At 46.5% G+C, this 16,695-nt stretch overlaps 2 protein-coding genes across 3 annotated transcripts in view; one reads left to right on the forward strand and one right to left on the reverse strand.

The window, feature by feature from the left end:
- The window catches only part of LOC147120301 (uncharacterized), a 17,192-nt gene extending 6,420 nt beyond the window's left edge, over window positions 1-10,772 (reverse strand). The window contains exon 1 of the mRNA XM_085986007.1: window positions 10,689-10,772. The gene's annotated coding sequence lies outside the window, so the exon portion shown is untranslated. The remainder of the gene's footprint in view (window positions 1-10,688) is intronic.
- ccdc141 (coiled-coil domain containing 141) overlaps window positions 1-16,695 on the forward strand; it is a 285,891-nt gene that overhangs the window by 241,324 nt on the left and 27,872 nt on the right. For both annotated transcript variants that reach the window (XM_085986005.1, XM_085986004.1), the window contains 2 exons: window positions 10,435-10,614; window positions 10,712-10,861. In XM_085986005.1, coding sequence (XP_085842131.1) covers window positions 10,435-10,614; window positions 10,712-10,861 — 330 coding nt within the window. The remainder of the gene's footprint in view (window positions 1-10,434; window positions 10,615-10,711; window positions 10,862-16,695) is intronic.

The following is a 16,695-nucleotide window of genomic DNA, read 5'->3' on the forward strand; positions in this document are numbered from 1 at the left end:
GGTCTAGAGGAGCTGAAAATGACAAAAGCAGAATCATTACCAGCAACTGCTGTCTGAAAAATGGGAGCTGTGGTTATGGTCAAAAATTATTGAACTCAATGGTGAGTCCGGAAGGCTGTAAAGTGCCTAATTGAAAGATGAGGTGTGTTAAGCAACCTCCTTTCTCCTCTGGTTCGCAACAACACGTTTCGAGTAAGCACGAGACTTCATAGTGGAGTATACAGAACAGACTTTATTGATACACAGTAAAGGTGATCAGTCTTAACTGCATACAGAGAGTGGATATTCAGTTTTTGTATCTTTTGAGTACACTCTGACAAACTGTTGAAAACCATGCTCCTTTATGCACCACTAGCTGCAGTGCCCGGCGGTGCCGAGGCTTTTTCGAGGGCATGTTGTTGTTGGAAGAGAGAGAGCGACTGGGGGGGAAGAGAGAGAGCGACTGGGGGGGGGGAAGAGAGAGAGCGACTGGGGGGGGAAGAGAGAGAGCGACTGGGGGGGAAGAGAGAGAGCGACTGGGGGGGAAGAGAGGGAGCGACTGGGGGGAAGGGAGCGACTGGGGGGGAAGAGAGAGAGAGCGACTGGGGGGGGAAGAGAGAGAGCGACTGGGGGGGGAAGAGAGAGAGCGACTGGGGGGGAAGAGAGAGAGCGACTGGGGGGGAAGAGAGAGAGCGACTGGGGGGGAAGAGAGAGAGCGACTGGGGGGGAAGAGAGAGAGCGACTGGGGGGGGAAGAGAGAGAGCGACTGGGGGGGAAGAGAGAGAGCGACTGGGGGGAAGAGAGAGAGCGACTGGGGGGGAATAGAGAAAGCGACTGGGGGGGAAGAGAGAGCGACTGGGGGGGAAGAGAGAGAGCGACTGGGGGGGAAGAGAGAGCGACTGGGGGGGGGAAGAGAGAGAGCGACTGGGGGGAAGAGAGCACGACTGGGGGGGAAGAGAGAGCGCAACTGGGGGGGAAGAGAGAGCGCGACTGGGGTGGAAGAGAGAGCACGACTGGGGTGGAAGAGAGAGCGCGACTGGGGGGAAGAGAGAGCGCGACTGGGGGGAAGAGAGAGCGCGACTGGGGGGAAGAGAGAGCGCGACTGGGGGGAAGAGAGAGCGCGACTGGGGCGGAAGAGAGAGAGCGACTGGGGGGGAAGAGAGAGCGCGACTGGGGCGGAAGAGAGAGAGCGACTGGGGGGGGAAGAGAGAGAGCAACTGGGGGGAAGAGAGAGAGCGACTGGGGGGAAGAGAGAGAGCGACTGGGGGGAAGAGAGAGAGCGGCTGGGGGGAAGAGAGAGAGCGACTGGGGGGAAGAGAGAGATGGGGAGAAGAGAGAGAGAGGGAAGGAGAGAGGGAAGGAAGAGAGAGAGGGAAGGAGAGAGAGGGAAGGAGAGCGCGAGAGGGAAAGAGAGCGAGAGGGAAGGAGAGAGTGAGAGGGAAGGAGAGAGCGAGAGGGAAGGAGAGAGAGAGGGAAGGAGCGAGAGAGGGAAAGCAAAGGAGGGAGAGAGGGAATGAGAGAGAGAGAGAGAGACAGAGACAGAGGGAGGGAGAGAGAGAGAGACAGAGAGGGAAGGAGAGAAAGGGGAAAGGGGTGGGAGAGAAAGGGGAAAGGGGTGGGGGGGAAAGGGGTGGGGGGGGAAAGGGGTGGGGGAGCAAGGGGTGGGTGGGGGAGAAGGGTGGGGTGGGTGAGGGAGAAGGGTGGGGTGGGTGGGGGGGAGAAGGGTGTGGGGAGAAGTGTGGGGTGGGTGTGGGGGGAGAAGGGTGGGGTTGGTGGGGGGGAGAAGGGTGGGGTGGGTGGGGGAGGTGAAGGGTGGGTGGGGGGAGAAGGGTGGGGTGGGTGGGGGGGGAGAAGGGTGGGGTGGGTGGGGGAGAAAGGGGTGGGTGGGGGGGTGGGGGAGAAAGGGGGGGTGGGGGAGAAAGTGGTGGGTGGGTGGAGGAGAAAGGGATGGGTGGGTGAGAAAGGGGTGGGGGGAAGGGGTGGGTGGGGGAAGGAGGTGTGGGGGGGGGAGGGAAGGGGAGGTGGGTGGGGGGGTGTGGGGGGAAGGGAGTGGAGGGGGGTGTTGGGGGGGTGGGGGGAAGGGTGGGTGAGGGGGGGTGGCGGGGGGGAAGTGGGGGTGGCGGGTTGGGGGGAAGGGGGGTGTTGGGTGTGTGTGTGGGAGGGGAAGGGGGGGGTGGGGGGGAAGGGGGTTGGGGGGAAGGAGGGAAGGGGGTTAGGGGGGTGGGGTGGGGTGGGGTGGTGTGGGGGGAGAAAGGGGGGGGAAGGGTGTGGGGGTGTGGGGGGGAAGGGTGGAAAGGGAGGGGGGAGAGGGAGGAGAGGGGGAGAAAGGGAGGGGGGGTTGGGGGGAAAGGGAGGGAGGGGGGAGCCAGCAGACCCTCTCCCAGTGTTGGTTCCTGTCTGGGCCAGAAGCCTGGGACTGGAGTTGCGCTGCTGGCCATTGGAGAAGCCTAGGCCTCGGGCCCCTGCACTGCCAGGTGGGAGAGCAAGGGCTGGGGAGCAAGGGGGTGGGGGAGCAAGGGGTGGGGAAACATGAAACTTAAAGTACTTATAAAACATTTCTGGTAAATCTTTCTATAACATACACTTTACAACCTCACCAATCTTTTTATTAAAACAGGGGTCCTGACCTGTCAGTGTGTTGTATCACAAACAATGGCCGCCGCTTGCTTTTCAGTTGGAAAGATTGGGCCCTGCCCACACAGTCGATTGTCTGTCTCGGTCACCAGGACCCGATTGGGAGCACTGAAGCCCCACCCACTCTATGTTCCTGTATTAAGATGGCCACGCATGCACTCTGTTACACACTGAATCAAAATGGCGTCGCACTGAAACTTTTCGCCCTCCTTGACAAAGATGGCTGCCGTTAACCTGGGGCTGTCAGCAGAAGAAATTTCCTCAGCTGCAAACACAGGATCTTCAGATTATTATTTGGGGCTTGCGACCTACCCCAGTTGCTTATGAAGCCTCCCCACCTACTGACCCCGGGAATGCAGCTGAGGCAGCACACCCTCTTCCCTCTGCCAGTGTTTGTCTCTGTCTAGGCCGGGAGCCTGGGACTAGAGTTGCGCTGCTGGCAGTTGGAGAAGCCTAGGCCCCGGGCCTGGAAAAACAGTGAAAGGTAGGAAAATTATAGAGGTTAGAGAAAAGATTTACAAATTAATTAACTTTTTTTAAAAACAATTTGTGTTTTAAAAGCAACTTTTTTTTTTGCTGGAAATGTATATTTGAAAAGAAAGACGCAGAAAGCGGGAAAAAGAATGGAAGCAAGATGGCGGCGACTCACCTTGGTTCAGAACGATAAGGCCCGCCCACACATGCACCGATTGGTCGACCGTCAGGTCACCGAAGCGTAGGATTGGTCAGTCGTCAGTTGTACAAGGTATTGGTGAGACCGCACCTGGAATACTGCATACAGTTTTGGTGTCCATGCTTAAGAAAAGACATACTTGCTCTCGAGTCAGTACAAAGAAGGTTCACTCGGTTAATCCCGGGGATGAGGGGATGGACATATGAGGAGAGGTTGAGTAGATTGGGACTCTACTCACTGGAGTTCAGAAGAATGAGAGGCGAACTTATTGAAACATATAAGATTGTGAAGGGGTTGGATCGGGTGGATGCGGGGAGGATGTTCCAGATGATGGGTGAAACTAGAACTAGGGGGCATAGTCTTAGAATAAGGGGCTGCTCTTTCAAAACTGAGATGAGGAGGAACTACTTCACTCAGAGGGTGGTAGGTCCATGGAATATGCTGCCCCAAAAAGCTGTAGAAGCTACATCATTACATAAATTTAAAACAGAAATAGACAGTTTCCTAGAAGTAAAGGGAATTAAGGGTTACGGGGAGCGGGCAGGAATTTGGACATGAGTCTAGGTTCGGATCGGACATGGCCCTGTGGGTAGCGGAGCGGGCCCAGGGGCCGTGTAGCCTGATCCTGCTCCTATTTCATGTGTCTAATTCTGTTAGATTCAGGAGATGATTCTGTGATAGTAGATTGGAGGTTAGGATCAGATCAGCCATGATCTTATTGAATGGCAGAGCAGGCTCGAGGGCTGATTGGCCTACTCCTGCTCCTATTTCTTATGTTCTTATGTTCTTATGTCCCATCACTCGACTCTAGGAGGGCCCGCCCGCACGCGCCAGGAACCAGCCACGCAGCGATTGGTCGACCGTCGGGTCGCTCAACCGTACGATTGGTCGACCTTAATGTCACTCTATTGCTAATGAGTGGATAATGAGATGCTAATGAGCAGAATTTTGAACGTTTTTTGGATACCGCGGGCGCAATTTTTGTCTCGCCGAAACATAAATACGCTTATGACTGTTCCGGAATCGTAAGCTTTCTTTTGATGTTACGCACGTGTGGGTACGCTCTATAACTTGAGAGTGTATAGCCGGACAGACAGATGGACAGACAGACAGACAGACAGATCTATCCTTTTATATATATAGATATTTTAACTACATCAAAGTAAAATATCAAAATGACGTATCTATTTCCCAAATCCTCTGGAAACACATTGGGCAGGATTTTCATTGGGCCGTGGAGGCGGGATTGGAGGCGTGTGGGGGGTTAAAATCCTGAAATCGGGGGGCACGAACCCATCCCGCCCCCAACCCGCCTCCATGCCAGTTTCAAAGGAGGCGGATACCCGACTTGTGCTGGGACCCGCCTCCCCGAGGCGGGAAGGGGATTAGTGCCAATTAGCTGCCTGTTAACAGGTAGTTAACATGCATTTTTTAGCCTAATCTCTATTTTCATTGGTGAAATGTGGGATTCCCGACGGCTCCAAACCACGGTAAGTTAGCGAGGCGGGCCGTCGGGATGAAGGGCTTGGAGGGGTCAAGATGTCCAGTGTTCAGGTGAGTGATGGGTGCATGAGTGCAGAGGTAAGTGTGTTTGGTGTGCGTAAAGTGTTTAAAGAAGTTGTACTTACCTTTACAGCCTTCCTTCCCTCAGGTCTCGGGAGTCCCTCATCTCACCGGCACAGAAAGCAGAATGGCCGCGATCTGTCAAAAGTTCCAGCATTCAGCTTTCTGTTCCAGGGAGATCTCTAAATCATCCTGACAGGAAGGAATTAACTTGGAGTACAGATTGTCAGTGTTTGACAGCTTCAAACAGCTGTGAAACGCTGATATTTCATCTGTCAAAAGGTCTTGACAGATGAAATATCAATCTGTGATGCCACCTGTTACCGGGTGGCCCTTAATTGGCCTGCTGAGCCCGCTGGACGGGCTCAACAAGGTCAATCAAGTCAAAATCGCGTGGGTTAGCTAGAACTCGATGGAGGCGGGACTACAACCCCGAAAGTTGTAGTCCCGCTTCCTACCCGAATCCTCAATGAAAATCCAGCCCATTATCTATGTAAACAGTTTGCAATTGTTTACCTCAGAACCATTTCTCCAACACGATACTTCCTGATGTAACATTTTCTAGCATCTTTGACCAATTGTTATCTGTATCTAATGGATACCTACTTCCCATGTTTATTACCCTAAAACTAAACATTAACCATTCAAGGGTGATGTCATCACTAACAATTATTCCCTTACTCAAGCATTTTATATTTCAGGATTCAAGCAATGCCTTCTCCTCAGACACTTCAATGTCCTCCTGTTTATACCTTGGAAAGCCTGACAATGCATTCCTTTTACGACACTTCCAGGAAAACCTGTTGCTTTAAGATACAAAGTAGTTCGACTGTTAAACTTTTAATTTTCATGATGTCCAACAAAGTGCTGTTCCTCGAGCTTCCGTTGAACTTCATTAGAACAGTGTACGAGGCTGAGGACATAGAGGTCAGAGTGGGAGTGGGGCGGAGAATTAAAATGGCAAGCAACCAGAAGCTCAGGGTCACACTTGCAAACTGAATGGAGGTGTTCCATAAAGCGATCACCCAATCTGCAGTTGGTCTCCCCAATATAGAGGAGACCGCATTGTGAGCAGCGAAAACAATATACTAAATTGAAAGAAATACAAGTAAGTTGCTGTTTCTTGCCCTACATAACTTATTTCTTCCTATTTCAGCTTGGTGAACCGACCTCTACCTTGTGGAGGCTGAACGCCAACTCTCCAACATCTCCTCCTACCCACCCCTGGACCATGACCACACCACCGAACATCAGGCCATCATTTCCCAGACTGCCACTGACCTCATCTCCTCTGGAGATCTTCCCTCTGTGGCCTTCAACCTCATAGGCCCCCAACATCGCACAGCCCACTTCGACCTCCTTCCCAAGATTCACAAGCAGGACTGCCCTGGTAGATCCATTGTTTCAACCTGTTCTTGCCCCACGGAACTGATTTCTTCTTATTGCGACTCTTTTTTTCTCCCCTTGTCCAGTCTCTTCCCACCTACATCCGCGACTTTTCCGACGTCCTCTGCCACTTTACCAGTTTCCAGTTTCCTGGCCCTAACCTTCTCCTTTTCACTATGGACGTCCAGTTCCTCTACACCTCCATCCCCCACCAGGATGGCCTGAGGGCACTCCGCTTCTTCCTTGAACGGAGGCCCAACCAGTCCTCATCCACCACCACCCTCTTCCGCCTGGCTGAACTTGTTCTCACATTGAACAACTTCTCCTTTGACTCCACTCACTTTCTCCAAATATAAGGTGTTGCTATGGGAACCCATATGGGTCCTAGCTATGCCTGCCTTTTTGTGGGATGCGTAGAACATTCTTTGTTCCAGTCCTACTCAGGTCCCCTCCCACACCTCTTTTTCCAGTACATTGATGATTGTATCGGTGCCGCTTCCTGCTCTCGCCCCGAACTGGAAAATTTAATCAACTTTGCTTCCAATTGCCACCCCTCCTTCGGTCCATCTCGGACTCTTCCCTTCCCTTCCTCGACTTCTCTATTTCCATTTCTGGGGTTAGGCTGTGGACCAATATCCAGTATAAGCCCACTGACTCCCACAGCTACCTTGATTACACTTCCTCCCACCCCGCTTCTTGTAAGGACTCTATTCCATTCTCCCAGTTTCTCCATCTCCGCCACATCTGCTCTGACGATGCCTCCTCCCATACCAGTGCTTCTGATATGTCTTACTTTTTCCTCAACCGAGGATTTCCCTCCACCGTGGTTGACAGGGCCCTCGGCCGTGTCCATCCCATTTCCCACACTTCTGCCCTCACCCCTGCCCCTCCCTCCCAGAACCACGATAGGGTTCCCCTGGCCTCACCTTCCATCCCACCAGCCTCCACATTCAACGGATCATCCTTGCCATTTCCGGCATCTCAAGCATGATGCCACCACCAAACACATTTTCACTTCCCCTCTCCTTTCAGTGTTCAGAAGGGAGCGTTCCCTCCTTGACACTCTGGTCCACATTTCAATCAGCCCAACACCCCCTCCCCATCACAAAGCACCACTGTTCAGGGCCCCAAACACTCCTTCCACGTGAAACAGCAATTTACTTGTACTTCTTTCAATTTATTGTACTGTATTCGCTGCTCACGATGCGGTCTCCTCTACATTGGGGAGACCAAGCGCAAATTGGGCGATCACTTTGTGGAACACATCTGTTCAGTCCGCAAGTGTGACCCTGAGCTTCCGGTCGCTTGTCATTTTAATTCTCTGCCCCACTCCCACTCTGATCTCTCTGTCCTTGGCCTCCTACACTGTTCTAATGAAGCTAACTTCTGATGAAAGGTCATCGACCTGAGACGTTAACTCTTTCTCTCTCCACAGATGCTGCCTGACCTGCTGCATGTTTCCAGCATTTTCTGATTTTTCTGTTGCTATCTATTCAGTGTGCCTCATTAGCATATAAATTGAACTTATTCCGTGTTAACCACATTGCTTCAGTTATTTGATCATTCTGAAACCATTTCAAATGGGCTGCTGATGACATTTTAGTTCAATAACCGTTTTCACATATGTGATCATTTACATTTCTGCAGTGTTCATTATGTCTCCGAGTGCTTAGGGCAGTGGACAACAAGGGGACACTGAGCTGAAAGGGAAGAGAGGGCAAAAGCAATGTCAAAAAGGAGAGTTTTAAAGAGATTTTTGAAAGCAGCGAGGGTGGTGGCAAGGTGGAGTTTGTAAGGGAGGGAGTTCCAGCTGGCAAAGGCAAAGTAGCTGAAGGTGAAACCATCAATGGTGGAGCAGAGGGAGTGGGAATCAACAAATAGGCCCGTGTTGGAAGACATGAGGTGCGCACGGGGATATAGAAGTAAGAAGAGGCAAGGCCATGGTGGGATTTGAAATTGATTAAGAAGAATGCTGAAGTTGATTTTCTGGGATGGGGAAGCCAATGAAGTTTAGCAAGGACAGGAGTGATAGGGGTGCAGGTGTGGACATGGGCAGCAGCATCTGGAATACATGAGAAGTTTCTGAAAGTTAGTAACAGGGAGGCCAGCAATGATATTGCTGGTTAAATCCAGCCACAGAGTGATAAAATACATGGTTTAAGGTTTTGGCAATGGAGGGAGATAGGAAGAGCAGATGCAGGCAATGTTGCAAAGCAAGTTGTTTTGGTAGATCAGATGTTGGGGGGAAGCTGAGCTCAAGGTAAACAGATATGCCATGGCTCTCGGTGTATATATAGATTAATGGCCCGGAATTTGCGGCCAACAGCTGCTGGCCCCGAAGTAGGCTCTGCACATGGATGTCGCAATCCCTGTGTCGAGAACTTTGGGTTTTCCGACCTTGAATTCAATTCAACGGAAATTAATGGGAATCCCCTTGTGCAAGGTGCTGTGATGTCAACAGATTGTCTAAGCAGCCAATCAAAGGGCAGAATTCTCACAGACAGTGAACAAGGAAGTGGGTAAGCCCTTAAAATCCTAACTTTTTAAAATAGTTAGAAAGAGCAAAAAGAAAGATTGGGGCTCCCACATGTAGTAAAGGCAAACCTAAAATAAAGATGCACAAACTTAAAAAAAACTTTAAAATCTTTTTTTGAAAGATATCTTAAAATGTTTAATTTTTATTAAAATGGACAAATTTCACACTGCACAAAATTAAAATTCATTTTAAACATGTGTTTAGCAGTCAATACACCGTTTATAAACCCAGTTACACCTAATCTCTTTGGGGCTAACTTTTAGTGGGGAACTTAATAACGCACTTACTGCAGAAGAGCCGAAGGTTTTGTTAGTTTCAATGATTGACGAGATTTCACTGATTGCCGGCACTGTGGGGTGGGGGCGGGGGGGAGGAGAGTCTAGAAGCTGCCACTGACGGACCACAACTTTGGGATTTCCGCGGCAAATCCAGAAGTTGTGGTCAGTTTCAAACCACAAATTCAGGGCCAATATTTGGATTTGGGCAAAGTGAACACTAGCAAAATCTGCTAACTGCATAAAAATAGGGAGTTTGGAAAACAACAGTGATGACTGTAACATACATCAGGGAGATATAGACAGGTTAGTCGAATGGGCAGACAGATAGAAGATGCAATTTAATGTAGAGAAGTGGAAGTTAGTGCACTTTGGAGGAAAAACAAGGACAGAGCATGGACAGGCATAGGAAAGACAGTGAAGGGCGTGGAAGGACCTAAGCGTGCAAATACATAATTTCCCTGAAAGTACGAGTGCAGGCAGATAAAGCCATAAACAAGAACAATAGCTTTTTGGGTTTTATAAATAGGGACATCGAGTATAACAGTAAAGAGGTTATGATAAATTTGTACAAGGCAATGGTTAAATCATAGTTGGATGACTGCGGGCACCCCATTATAGAAAGGACATTAAATCCATAGAGAGCATACAGCATAGAATCACCAGGATGATACAGGTATGAGAAACTATAAATTTGAAGAGACATTTCAAATGCGACTATTTCCACTGGATCACAGAAGGATAAGAGGATATTTAATAGAAAGGTTTTGAAAGATGTTTAGGGAAAAACTATTTTCTCTGATTGGGAATTCAGTGACAAGGGGTCAACCTCCATGCGTTATGATGTATTTGTAAGCTGTCAGCTGGAGAGGAAATTTCATGCCAAGCAGCTCCCATATGTTAGTGTGCCCACATTATGACACTGATTTACATTCTGACAGAAGCATGCCGGTGCATTGTAACATGTATGTAGCAGCCCAACATGGTGAGTCAATGTGGGTCTCTGCTGCTGGCTGAACAAGGTAAGTTGGGTTGTTTATATTTCTGAATGTAGCCATGCTTTTGCAGCATCCAAGCAACTTTAAAAGAGCTACTGAATTCACTTAACTTGTCTGGAAACATGGGATTTGTAATAAAATGACACTTGCGATTTCATTCATTTAAGCAGTATTTATGTATCAGGTACTCACTTGAATGTGTTTCACTTAATGCTCAAAATTAGATAATTTGAAAATTATTTGCCAGAATTTAAAATGTTCTGCTTAATTTGACTTCATTTGGGGATTTAATTTTACGTTATACTGTGATTAGCTATATCTCCAAACTATTAATACTATTGTTGGTATTAATTTTTAATACCAATTACAATTTAATGTGTTTCATTTCAGCTTGAGGACATGATAAAGTCTGGAGAACTGGAATATCCAGAACTGTTAACAATGCCGGACAGTAGCAGTCAAGCAAAGATCCAACTTAGTCACCATCAAGACAAACAGGCACATGTGCACCATTTGTATAAATTGGCCCTCACATTAGCAATAGATATCATCTCCATCACACAGCATTCCGTAAGTTAAATTTGGATTGTACAGAGATCTCTCCATTGACACAAATTAAGGCATCTAATCTCAAGCATGTTCACCTTTCATAACTTTGTTTGGGTAGAAATTCATTGAGGCTTCAGTGGACTCTCTTCAGCAGAAACTTGAAGTTCTAGAGATTGACAGCATCCAGTGGAGTGCAAAGGCAGATCAACATGGGCAGAAACTGGAGACCAATTTGGATTACTGTACCATGAAAGAAGAAATAAATGAGGTTAGTAGAAAAATCAAGGAGAAGTCTTTGAAAATAGCACCAGTTAATTTAGAACATAATTGCTGTGGGTGAGGAGAGTTTGCAGATTGTCAGACCTTGTAAATTTTCATCTCCATGTCAATCTGCAAACTTCCCTCATTAAAGTCAATTATCTTGGAATTGACATAAGCATGAAATGACTCTTTTCTATAATCTCTGATACTTTGAATTGTGATGTATGCCAGGTTCCAGCTGTTCTCAAAATGTTTATATATAGAGTTATGAGAAAAAATAATCAGTGGTACTGTTTACAGAATTAAACTAAAAGGGGCTGGAAAATGGGGGCAAAAAAGAATAATTTCGAGGCTCAATATCCCACACTTGATCTGTGCCTGCGTTAAATCACACTGCACTAACTATTATTATGTACCACACCTTGAGTACTATGACCAGTTTTGGTCACTGAAACTCAAGGAGGACATGTAGGGCCTGAAAGCAGGACAGAGCAGAGCCAGGATTGGCTGAACTTGGACTTTTTAGCTTTGAAAGGAGGAGTGATCAATATATGTTCAGGCTTCCAGGTAGAGTAGTGGAATTATTTAAGAAGTGGTTGGATGCCAGGAATGAGGTAACTGCAGGATCTTTCTGGTTGAATGCACAAAAATGGGTTGAATGGCCTTTCTAGTATAGAAACCCTGATTCAGGCCAAACAGTTCAGTATTTAATCTGTTCCAAGCATTAAACATTGTCCAATTATTCATGTTTTGATTGCTGAACACTCTGAATATTGTCATTCCAAAATATCTTGAGTTTTCTTTCACATGCTATCATTTATTGTCACAAAAATTCATAAATTAGTTATATTTTAGATTTAGCAACAGTACGAGTGACTAAATGGGATCAGGTTAAAATGATCTTTAAAAATTGAGTGAGTGATATGTTAATTAGCAGTCTACAGTCATGTAATTAAAGATTTTTCAGTATTCAACTTGAGTAGTTTTGATGGCATTAAACAAGGTAATGGGTATTTTACAATGATTACATTGTTAGCTTAAAGTATACTTTGGAACTGTGTGGAATTTAATGTGACCAAGGAATGGCATCATGAAGCATGTAGGAATGTGGCACAAAGTAGCAGTGAGCCCCTCAGTCCCTCGCACAAGATGTATACTAAAAGAACTGGTTCTGCTTGTTCACAATGAACTATAAAAATAAAAGTGTCAGGTATGAAGTATTTGTGAATGGGTGTTTCCACTCACTGAGAACAGTCTTTGATATGCTAATATTAGCACCAGCTTGACAGGACCTCTGGGCAACGTTCCCTCTAATTTTTTAGTTTTAATGTCTTTTGGACGAGACATTAAACCGAGGCCCCGCCTGCCCACTCAGGTGGACATAAAAGATTCCATGGCAATATTTCAAAGAGCAGGGGGAGTTCTCCTGGCCAATATTAATCCCTCAACCAACATTACTAAAAATCAGATTATCTGATCATTTATCTCTTGCTGTTCGTGGGACACTTCAAAAGTACGAAACCCAGGCAGAGAGGACTTGCGGGAAGGAGGGAGGAGGACAGTAGCAGATTGTTTGTGTGTGTGTGCTAGGCCGTTGTAGCAGAGCCTGGTCTCCAGTCGCCTTGGATCCACTTGCCATTGGACCAAGACCTTGCTCTGTCAAGCCTGTGTGGTAGCTGGTGTGCAACGGCCACCCCACGTTAAAAGAATTTACGCACAAGCACCTTCCACCCTTTAAAATGAAGTTCTGGACCTGGAACATCAGAACCCTCATGGACAACCCCACCCACCCACCCCTTCAACCACTATCTGCCCCACCTGTGACAGAGACTGTAGGTCCCGCATTGGACTCATCAGTCACCTGAGAACTCATTTTTAATGTGGAAGCAAGTCATCCTCGGTTCCGAGGGACTGCCTAAGAAGTTACTAAAAGAAAAGGAGTCAGAGAACATGTTACAATGTGAAATTGTTAATGCCAAGTAGACTGTAATCTCAGCAACAAAAATTAACAATTAGATTTGCAGAAAAAGTGTTACTGTGAAGACCATTACTTTGATCTTCGCTTGTCTTTCAATCATTGTAAAATCTGCCTTACATTGGACCTTCATGCATGCTTTTACATTTCTTACAGTATAAGGAGTGACTTGCAAACCTATTCAATTTATGGATGTTTTTGCCTACATGATAACCAGAAAAATATAGCAGCAATTTTTACACACGTGATTATAATCCAAACTTTGTAGTAATAATTTTGCCGTTGATTCTTAAAGTGACCGTCAAATACAGCAGAGCAATTTTTTTCTTTAGTAGCTTATCAGGCCAAGGGTTCTTTCAATGGATACAGGGCTTATCCCTTAAATTATTCAAGACTGGATAGCTGTTGTACAGCCAACCATTCAAGTATTTGCCTTTGACAACATCTTAATGTTTTATCTAACACCTTCCAGATCTGAATAAACAATCAGCACAGCAAGTGGGGCTGCTCAGAAGGGTCAGCAGCTGGTGCTTCTAAGCTGTTACACCCAGCTGAAAACATACAAGTACAAATAACAAATTGTGTACGTGTTAACTAAGGCAATGTGTTACACAATTTTTTTTACTATCAGCATAAATGAGTATGTTTGGATAATAAATATAATAGTGATACTCTAAATATTGAGGTGTGTGAAAGAGGAAACACAGGCGATTAAAATATTTCCTTTCTATTTTGTTTAAAATCTTTGAGTGTGATAAACATACATTGCAGTTTGAAGAAAATGTCACAATACCAATTTCCAATGCAATATTATTATTTCTTGCTTTGAACTCTCAACCTCTTGGTTGCTAGTCCAGCAATATAACCACTGCACTATGGTGCTCTGGTGTAAAGAAAAGTTTTATAAATTTTATCTAGATCACATAGGTGATGCTTTCAGTATTGTAAATTTCAGCAGATGGTAGCAGGAGCTCTGTCCATACCACAGTTGAGACGTGACAGTTATATTTGGAAACAGCCACTTTCCACAGCGACACTGAAATTGAACCAGCAAATGTAACTCATTGAACCAGTGATCAGACAATTATATCTGATCCAGAAAGAATAATGTACATGCACACTGAGCTACACTATGTTTAATTGCCTGGGCTCTTCTGCAATGTCATCAACTGAACCAAGCTCGGAGGCTGCATTAGAAGAGCTTTCATGGAATTCAAAAGAAGCAAGTGACTTTATAGACCTATAAAAATATGTGGGGGAGGGGACACCGAAACAGCTGTTTCTCTTTGACATGAGTCTGAATTATAATGGTGTGATTCTCATACCAATAATTCTGTATTTCTAGAAATTGTACTCCCACATTGCAAGTCATTTGTTAGTCTTAAGCAAGAGTTATAATGCTAACTAAAATAAATAATGACTCCTCTTTGCCCTCTATTGCCCAGTGTTTTCAGTGAATCTTTGCAAATAGCAAATTTCAAGCAGCTTTTTAAACTTCCAAATGAATGATTTTTTGTTGCAGTGTGAAAACCATGGACAAGTAAAAAGAATTAGCTGGTTTATAAAGAAATTACATCATGAGGCCCTAGATGTTTGATGTGCAACTCTGTGACTGGTGTAATTTTAAGTTTATTCATACAGTATAGATATAAAATGAAATTGAAATGAAGTGGTACAGTAATGCAGCATGGTAAGATTGAGGCTTCATTCCTCACTCCAGAGTTCTTAGTGTCAAATTCATTGCTGTGGTGGTGGTGGTGCTGTTGGTGGGAGGGGTTCAGACTGGATGCCATGCATATTTCCATAGGTAGAGGGAAATGAGAGGGTCAGTCATCCCTACACTCCATTCTCACACCAATATTAGAATGGCATTGAGACTATGTTAACCACTAACCTCTTTGCTACAGGTGATGCATTGTTTGGAGAAACTAGAGGGCAGAATAACTGATGGGGAGAAATTAGAGGGTGAATAATCTGTAAATAAGAAAATGCAATGATTGTAACTTTACCTCTTGATATATAGTAGCTGTCTTTGAAAATATTACTGAACAACAATGTACTTATTCCAAATCTGTGGATAGCAGAAAACATTAATATCATAGGCCTTGAAATATTGTTATACATTTGCCCATTTATTTTAAAGTAGTGGACAGAGTAATTTCAAATAAATGTGCTAAGCATTCATATACTATAATCCCACTGCATAATTTCAAGGTCATAGATTTTCAACATTGCGATAAAAAGTAGTCTGGGCCCATTCGACTCAGTGCTGTGCGATCAACACGTGTCCAAACAGAGAGGCCCGAGACCATCTCAATATTGTGCCTTGGGCCTCAGCTACATCTTTGGGGTGAGGTGCCCGCACAAGCGCCTGACCTGCCTCACACAGGCAGCTCATCCTACACGAAAAATATATTTCGGGCTGTCAGAAGCGGCCCTCAGGTAAGTTATGGGAAGGAGTCAGATCAGGCAATGCGGGGGTGGGGTGGGCGGGGGTGGCAATCGCCAGGACTGTGGAGTCGGGGGAAGCATTCCTGTTCCTCCTAGCTCCACAGAGAGGTTTATTTTTAAAACTTTTAAAAACATGCCTAGAGTTGGCGGCCACAGGGGCTACTAAAGAATCCTGATCAAATGTTGTAGAGGGGTCCTTCAACCAGGGTTCACCCAGGACACCTAAAAAATGGTCCCCACAAATTTATCAGTGGGACCAATGCCTGTGCACATTGGTATGCTTGGCGCCTGTTTTATACCCGAAAAACAGCTGCAACACATACCAATTTCTACCCCCAACACATTCTCTATAGAAGCAAAGATTTAAATGAACGATTAAAAAACACAGCTGGAAAACTCCTAAAATATATTCCAATGCGACAGCCTTCTTCTTACCCTTTAATATACAGTTGAGTTTCCTTGTGGTGTAGTCTTTAATGCCCTTCAATCACATTGCTGTGATTGTTGGTTTGACTTTCCACAACAGCTGACATTGGCACTCATTGGTATAGTGTGACAATTTCTTTGGCTATGACCTAGGCTACTACATTTGTCTCCTAGGTTGGAAACAAGCTGACAGCGCTTCCATCCCACCCGTGCCTCTGTTAGCTTACTTTAGCGGGTAGGGCTCTGAAACCCATAAAATTTCTCCTCTGCTAGATGCAGTGCAAATGAATAAATATTTGCATTACCATAGAAAACTAAGGCCACAATATCTGTTATCGGTACTGTAGAATGATTCATTTATGTAATGACAAAGTGCACTATCTTTGTACTTATTAGATATTATTGTTGTGACAAATGACTACCAGCTTCTTTGTGACTGTATAATTATAATGGGGGAGAAATTCGGTGGGCTGCGCCACCAGTTAGTGCCTAAAGAGGGCACTCAGTGGCTTTAGCGCCACTGGCCATGCCTCCCGCGATATTTAGCTGGGGCGCTAATGGCGGCGTTAGCCTGTTGTGCTGCGCCGCCACCGATGACGTCATCGGTATGCGCAGCGCCCCGCTACCGCTCCGATTGCGATATTTGGCAGCGACCGCCTCTGTAGCGCCGCTCGCTAATCGCACCCAGTTCACGGGGCCTACCTGTGGCGGCAGTGGTGCAAATTAAGGTGGAGGTGCGGGGCGGCCGTTTTTTTCGGCGGCCGCCTGCCAGCACCTCCGTCCCCGGCCTCCTGTTCTTCCCCCATGGCATTGCCGGCTGTTTTCCGAGAGCTCGGCACTTCTCCTTGGTGCCGGGCTCTTTTGCCGGCACTCGCGATCGCTCATCGCGCTGGTGCAGGCCCCTCCCCCTTAAGAATGGGAGGAAGGCCTGCAGTACCGCAGCGTGCCGTGCCGCAGCGTGTGGCGCTGCGGCACGTTGCGCTGCGATA

Source organism: Somniosus microcephalus, chromosome 4 (assembly GCF_052327205.1).
Source record: "Somniosus microcephalus isolate GS21.2 chromosome 4, FLI_Smic_1.0, whole genome shotgun sequence".
NCBI lineage: Eukaryota > Metazoa > Chordata > Chondrichthyes > Squaliformes > Somniosidae > Somniosus > Somniosus microcephalus.